Raw genomic sequence first — 8094 nt, forward strand, 5'->3', positions numbered from 1 at the left:
TGCATACCTATCTTCCATTTACACTGGCAGTATACCAACTTGTTTTCAGACTGCATACTCACATTAGCAGGTGCTTCATTAGGTCTACACCACCCATAAGTAACCTTTTCATGGTCTGCAATTCAAACCAGCATGAAGCCTGCTCATGGACATTGCCATGCAAGAGGAGCTGCTGATATCCTCTTTGTGTAGGAAATGCAGAGAGGAAAATGTAAAGACATGGGAATCAGGACAGAGCTAACTAGTGCAATATTTATAATGTGTATATATATGTGTGTATATATATGTATATATCATGTGCCATATATTATATATAGTGTATCTATATATACACACAGTAATATACCATATACAGTAAGTATTACAGTATAGTAGTTATATATATAGTAAGCATATATAGTAGAATATAATTATATTTTGAGATGTAAGCTCCCTGCTGTTATTTGTGGATATACAGACATATATGCATGGGGTAATGGGCACAACTGAAACACAGGAAGTTCCATCTGAGTATGAGGAAGAACTTTTTAACTTTGAAGGTGGCAGAGCACTGGAACAGGCTGCCCACAGAGGTTGTGGAGCCTCCTTCCCTGGAGATATTAACAACCCACGTGGACATGATCCTGTGCAGCCTGCTCTAGATGACCCTGCATTAGCATAGAGGTTGGACTAGATGATCTCCAGAGGTCCCTTCCAACCCCAACCATTCTGTGATTAAATGATGTGTTTTGGAATGCAGACATTCTATTTTGATTATTTTACATCCACATGCTTTGCAGAATACAATAAAATATGCAAAGCCATTTCACAGTCCCAAATTTCCATTATGTTTTAAATTGAAGCTTGCACTAATGTATTTTTTTTTCTTTATGCTTTCAAAGGAACTGGAAGAGCTTCGAAAGCAGGGTGAAATTATACCACAGCTAATGTCAGAATGTGAATCTGTATCTCAACAATTACAGGTACAGTTAAGCAATTAAATTTATTTTCAAATAGTTGATACATTTATTTTTTCATAAATATATGCTTTTATCTGTTCAGACCTCAGTGTTTGGAGGCAAAAGAGCTCTAGTTTGTAAAATGTTAATTACATGCAAAATATACCATGCCCTTCTCAGCACAGGAGTAAGTAAATAGCTCCATTTCTTTGCCTTGCTGTCTGCAGAAATTGGTTTGCCTGGGATTGTGTTGCCTATTATCTCCTGCAGATTTCAGGCTATCCTGTATCCCATATTTCTACTGGCCTGGGCTTGTGGAACTGCACCAGAGCCATGTGGGTCGAGCAACACACCAAGACCTGTGGCTAATTGCCACAGTGGCACCAGGGAAGGCTTTTTGGAAAGAAATGGATGAGCACGGTTGCACATAACCAGGGAAAGAAGTTGACCTGAGGATGCATTTACATGCTGTGTCATTCCTTGCCAGCATCAACTAGCTCGCTGTGGCTTTGTTGTGCACATGTAGCAGCTCTGCTGGGGGACTGGAGCTCACTGGGCTGCTGGAGCCCTGTACAGGCAGTGGCTGGGCTTTGGACATCATGTGTTAAAGTCAGGGCTTGTGCAAATGCAATAAATCAGTAAATGAAAGGAGAACAGATATAAGCAGTATCTCATGAATGAAGTAAAATCCAATCAAACAAATAAGCCATAATTCTGATAATCTAAACACTCTAAAATCATTTAGAAGGCTCCTGAGGAGTGCAGATACTGATACTGTAGAAACATGAATTTCGTTTGGTTCAGGATGGTAAAGTATGTCATCTACGGCTTTTGATGAGAATATGTGCTTACATGTATGCAATAGAAAACAATAGGCAGAAGAGCTAATGAGAGGGGAAAATAATTGAATGAACTGCAGCAAGGGAGGTGTTACATGGGTGTCCTGTTCCTTGCACGAGTGCTCATAGGGAGTGGAACTTCAAAAAATACCAATAAATCCAAAGGCGCTGAATAAAGCAATATTATTCCTCAGCCAGTATTTTCTAAGCTTGTTTTCCAGTGTTAAACCACCATAGATAATACTGTATATAATTGGTGGCACAGTGTCTAATTCTGCAGCTGTAGCAATGACAGGAATATATGCACAGTGCATGACTTAAATCCAGCTGAATTTTAAGATACCCACCAAGTGACAAAATCTGATGCAAAGCATCTTTTCCAGTTAATATGTGTCCTTTCCTGCGTGGGCTTTCTTTCCTTTTCATCTGACTAGCACATCACTTGCTCTTGTTAATCAGTTTGCAGAAGTCGAAGCAAAACTTTTACAGCCCAGCTGTCATTTGTTGCTTTACCCTATTAAATGCTGTTCATCCTTCTCTGTGATTCATCTTATTGTCTCTTTTGTCTTTAAGGCTGCTGAGAAAAAGAACAAAGATCTTGAAGAGAAAGTCAGAACACTAAGGACAGAAGTCGAAGAGAGCAAACATAGGCAGACCAACCTTAAAACTGAATTAAAGAATTTTTTAGATATACTAGATGGGAAGATAGATGAATTACAAGATTTCCGACAAGGACTGTCTAAACTCGGGGTTGACAATTAGATGGCAATAGATTTTTTTTTGTAATCTAGGGTCTGGATGTTTGATGTTTTGTTGATCCCAAATGTGTGTTTTACAAAATATAACTAGAATGTTCCACTTGTTTGCATTGGTTTTGTACATAGAGGCTGCAAATTTGCTGTGGGGGTTTTGGGATTGTTTCTTTCATCTGTTTTGTTTATTTTTCAAACCAATCGTGCTGCTCACTGAATTTTGTTGAGATTAGAAACTTCATATATTGCTGCTCTGGCTTCGTGGGGTTGGGAACAGGTAGAGGGTTCCGTCTCAGGAATCTGGAACTAGATCTACCTTAAAATGAATATGCAGTTAGTTGTTGCAGGGAAATTTATATCTTTCTTAAGGGCTGTTGCAACCATAGAAACAGAAAACTAGTCTTTTTCTTGTCTGGACTATCGGCAATCCTAAACAACGTCAACTTTTATTCCTTGGTGGAGCAGAGAGAAGATTAGAGATTAGCTGGAACTCCTGCAGTGTGTAAAATGTGCCTGTGATGAGCTTCAAGTGAATCACTTCACACAGGTCTCAGTATCCTTAGGGACCATGTCAATCAGGCCTGATTCACCAAAAAATAAATCCAGTGGAGATCAGATAACCTCCAATATAGGTTGCATGTGCTTGTCTGGACCCATACAGCACAAAGTCAATGACATAGAAATGTATTTCAGCTCTTCAAGTCAAGCATCTTACTCCGTAGGTGAGGACAGCTTCTCTTGCTTGGCAAGGCCATCTCTCCTTGGCCTTCAGTTTTGAACCCATATAGTGCCATCATTATGTGCATCTCTGAAAAATGCCCACCTGAGTCTTGGGACCAGATATGTATTTTAGAAAGTGATATGTTACTGGCTTCCACACAGGGTGCGTGCACCTCTGTGCAACTTGATCACTGTTGATTAACTTCTGCAGTAGTGAAGGGGACATTGATCTGAAAAGCAATATAAGGTTTCTTGAAGGTGTTGCTCAGAAGCATGTTTCTGTCCAGGAGTCTGGCAGGGTCATGACCACATGAAATCAAAATCCTTTCCAATGATTTATGCATTCTCACCTTGCGTGTCTTTGACAGGGTGGGAACTGGTTACAAAGGTAGACTGTCCAAAAAAACCCCAACCCAAACAGCAGAAATGCAGTTGTATGCTCAAACCGGTTATTCAGCAGCTCTAAGCATGTGTTGAGAAATGCAAGGTCATACACTGGGCTCCAGTGAGAAGGAAGTCCACTTTGTCACAGACAGGGATGTAAAAATGGCCAGAGATAATTCAGACCAAGTTTTGCTCTTGCCCCTATGACTGCTTTCAGCTTCTTTCTCTTCTTTCTCCATAACATGGTTTGAGAATCTGTTTACATGGGATCTGAATTAATTCAGGAGAGAACTTTTGTTTATATGACATTATTATTTGCTGAATTCAGGTGAAAGGTGAGTTAAGCACAGTGTTAGTGCATTCCAGCAGTGATTGATATAAAATGGTCATGCTTTACTTAGGGGCTTTTTTGTTTTCTCAGCACATCTCAATTATAAAAGTGACCTTTAAAAGAAAGGTGAGTTATTATGAAACATGCATTGCGTATCTTTTACACGTGGATATATAATGCCTGTACTGGAGATAGGTTCTGTCTGCAATTGTCCCTTGAATTTTTATCTGTTACCATTGCATTACCTTCAATCCCTGGTTTTTAGACTGGACTACTTTGTGTATTTTTGCTTTTACTCCTTTTAAACAATGATGTGAAGCCAGGACCTTGCATTGTGACCTCTTTAAAAAAAAAGTGTCGTAGGCTCTTGATATTTAAAAATAAAAATACAAATAAAAACACAAATAAAAACCAGGTCCATAGCATGGAGGCGTGTGAAAATTAGACTTTGCCAGTAGGGAAGAGTCAGCAGTTGCATAATGTGGGGTTAGATCAGACTGCTCAAAATTGAGAATGACATCAGAAACTCTGTGTGATTGTGCACAAGTAATCTGCATTTTTAGGGGTTTTATTTTATAGCAAGTCAGATAAACACCATAATTTCACAAGAAGTTAATGGTCCTGCTTCTCCTCTTCTTCCATGCTGCTTTAGAGTTCCTGAACTGCAGCTGATCCCTGCATCACCTGGGAATCACAGGATAACACAAGGAAGAGCTGCAAGCAGTACAGCCAGTCAGGGCCCTCCTCGTCAACAGTGGTTTATTGCTTTTGCACTGAGGACCCTGCTCCATCTTATGGCTCCTTTTTCTTGTTGAGCAGTCTTAGGGCTTCCTTCCTGGTTTTAATATAAAATACGACTTTTAACAGGAACCTGGGTAGATGGGGTTAATCCAGATCTTTTTTTCCACTTTAGCTGGGTCTATCTCAGATCCAGTTCATTATGAATGTATTAAGCCACTCTTAAAATGCAAGAAAAGTGTTTCTATGGGACTGCATCGATTTAACAGATGGAGCTTAATGCTGGTGCATTAAACCAGTGCATAGCTCTGACAAGGGTGGTTATTTCTGGGTGCTTCGTGCCCACCAGAGAAATGGTGGGGGTGTCCTTAGAGAAATCTCTACCCTGTCTCTTCTAGTTTTGTCCCAAATGTATGCTTTCCTTATCTACTATTGCTCTGAAACTGAGTTGTTTGTTAAGGAAACCGAGTTGTTTGTTAAGGATAGAGCTATATGCTGTGAGAAACTCCACCATCCAAGGTCTTGCTATAATTACCTTCTTTCTCTCTTCCCAACAGCAGTAAGTTGGAGCTTCTATGTATAATCACTTTAAAACCTCCCCCAAACTCCATCTCTTTTAACCTTTCTGCCTCTCTCACTGTACTTTTCCAAAGTGTGCTAGGAAGAGGCAGTGGGTGCGCTCAGAAGTGTTTGTTTGGATGCCAGCCTGGCCTCATTCCTGCCCCAGATAGGAGCCCCATGTGCCTGCTGGGTGGGGACCATTGGTCTCACTGCTTATTCCTTGATGCTCTGTGGTGGCTCAGCAATAACCCCTGCGGTCATACTGTGACCTCCACTCCTCAGGGACTCATCCCAATGTCGAAATGCCTCCTCCTTCCCAGTGGGAGCACTGAGGCAGCCAGCCTTCCCCCACCAAAATGTCTGCACCGTCCTATGGATGCATTTATTCCTCTTTTTGTGCTCACTGGGGATTCAGCCCATCCCTGTGGGCACCCGAGACCAGGAGCTGCACTCAGCTGGCAGCTACCTGCTTAGGGATGGCCCCAAACGCTGCTGGGGCCAAGAAATGCTCATCCCTGTCCAAGAGAGGGTCTACAGAGCATGTTTTTATTTGTTATTAAAACACAGTGCTGGGCAAACCCTGGTTTCCCCATGCTGTCAGCAATCCATCGAGCCTGAGTGGAGGCATCTTTATACAAGGTGTATCTCAGCTTGGGCAATCAGTCACGGGTTCTCTTTCTGGACACAGTTTTTTCCCTCTATGTGGTTGATGGCAAGGTCTATCCTACCTCAGTTACATGGTCTTTTGTTAATAAGGGTCTTGTGCTTGGCACTTCCCGTGCTGATACCTGTCGGCTGCACCACCATGGATCCAACCTCACTGCCCATCCTGCCTGCGCGGCCCCAGAGCCAGCAACCACCTGGTGGCTCTAGCAAGAGAAATCTGTGCTGGCCTCTTCTGACACTGTGTTAGAGAGCATCTTACTGCCTTCCAGGCTTACCAATGCGATGCTCCTTTGAGCTGGTGTTAGAGCTGCTGAATAATGGTGGGGGGGTGGTTTTTTGGTGGTCAAAAAGAGAAACAAACAGGTCTACTTTGTACTAGCACAAAGCCTGAAAATATTCAGTGACATAAAAATACAGGGACATAATTGTTTTTAAGGCAACGAATGTTCTGTTAGATCTGTTATTTCACATTTTGGAAAATGACCTTAGTCTCATCTTTGAATAAATTATTTCCAAATGAAAAACAGACATTTTTCACACCCCAGAATAAAGGAGGTTAACCTTCTGCTCTTTTTGTTTGGCTGGATCTTTATTTGCTGATTCCGACTCAACTTCACAAATAGTTTTTTGTTTGGTCTAAAAATGCATTTTCAGCAAAATTAGTACTTTTCAGTGTCTACATCTAATTGGTGTCTCCTTTACTGAGTGAGCTCACTGGAAGGAAACTGTCTCTTCTGTAAGAATTCCATTGCCACCTCTCACTTTCTATATTCTAGCATTCAAAAGATGCCTTTTTAAAGATAGATTTACACTGGGTGCATCTGTGCTCAGAAACAAATGTTATTTAGACAATGCTTGTTTTCCAGACAAACACCTGATTTTATTTTAATGTGAGTGATTTAGGGTGAATGCTTTTTAAAGCTGCACAATGAATTAAGAAGGGCGGGAGTGGCTTTTGCTGTTCTCCCTGCTCTCCCTGCCACTGCCATTGCTTTGGAGGAGCATCAGCAAAAGCATTTGTGGTGTTAAAGCAGGTGCTCACCCTATGCTCGTCCTATGGCTTGTTGGGTTCAGGGAGCCCCTGTCTCCCTCTCAACAGTTGTCTGTAGGTTTCTGCACGCTATGCTGTGTAACTGTTTTGTATTTCAAGTGTTCATTTTCTCCTTTATTAGTTTCTTGCCACCTTTGGCTGCTTCATGAATGACAGGAGAAAAGCTCCCTGTTACTGCCACCTCATACTGGCGGGAGTTTCTCAGCTACAAGACTGCTCTTCGTTAGGCTCTTCCAAATGCTTATCTCTGCAAAACCCTTCAAAGCATCAATGGCTTGTAAGGAATATAGTGCTGTCTTCCTGAGCCTACGGATTAACAGAGATAAAAGTGCTATCAGGGTGAAATGCCTGGCTCAGCTCAGCGTGTGAGTGATGCTGAATCTGAAGGGAAGAGGTATAAGGGGGGGGATCAGCAGCAGCTAATTTTGACAGTCATTTCAGCAGAAGCTTCAGTGAAAGATGTGCTCTGCCTACAAGCTGTGGATGTGCCAAAGGTCTAGGATGGTCACGCTGACCTGTCAGCTCACCCGTCTTTGTCTGGGCAGTTCTGGGCTTGCCAAGCCTGTCTATCAAAAAGTCCTCAGCATGTCACAGATGTGGCAGTGTGAGGGATGGAAGGTGAATGCCCACACACAGAGGTGAGCAGCGCGAGAGCATTGCAGCAATGCCCTGGTTTACGGTCAGCCACTTCCAGTCAAAAATAGGAAAAGCTGTTGCCGTCCCGCAAGCTCAGGAGTACCAGAGACCCTGCAGAAGGGCATGTTCACCTTCTGGAGGGCTGTGTGGCAGCGAGGGCTTCCAGGCTGGGCTGGTGGGTCACAGTTTAGTAACAGTAAGACAGAGCTAACCTAACGTATTTTTTCTTTCCATGTTTAACAAGCACCAGTGTGTCAAGCAGAGCAATACATACCCACAAGACATTTAATCCAGACACACCTTCAGATGGAGAGCCCTGGATGGGTGGCAGAGCCTGGCTGGGAATGTTGCAAATGGAGTCCTGTGCCCCAGGAGCACAGCGGTACTTTAGGCTCAGCATTAGAATGTAAACTTGACAGTTAAACAAAGTTCGCATGTCTTAAATGCCATTCTCTGTGGTAAATGATAAGGTACCAGA

The 8094-nt window shown here is 42.4% G+C and overlaps 1 protein-coding gene across 1 annotated transcript in view; it reads left to right on the forward strand.

The window, feature by feature from the left end:
* The window catches only part of HOMER2 (homer scaffold protein 2), a 58680-nt gene extending 53804 nt beyond the window's left edge, over positions 1-4876 (forward strand). Inside the window, exons 8-9 of the mRNA XM_061347303.1 lie at positions 882-962; positions 2351-4876. Of these exons, the coding sequence (XP_061203287.1) occupies positions 882-962; positions 2351-2539 (270 nt within the window). The 3' untranslated portion in view covers positions 2540-4876. The remainder of the gene's footprint in view (positions 1-881; positions 963-2350) is intronic.
* The last annotated feature ends 3218 nt before the right edge of the window (positions 4877-8094 follow it).

This window comes from Neopsephotus bourkii, unplaced genomic scaffold (assembly GCF_033783945.1).
Source record: "Neopsephotus bourkii isolate Nb327-2 ecotype Australia unplaced genomic scaffold, CSIRO-AGI_Nbou_v1 NB_318, whole genome shotgun sequence".
Taxonomy (NCBI): Eukaryota; Metazoa; Chordata; class Aves; order Psittaciformes; family Psittacidae; genus Neopsephotus; species Neopsephotus bourkii.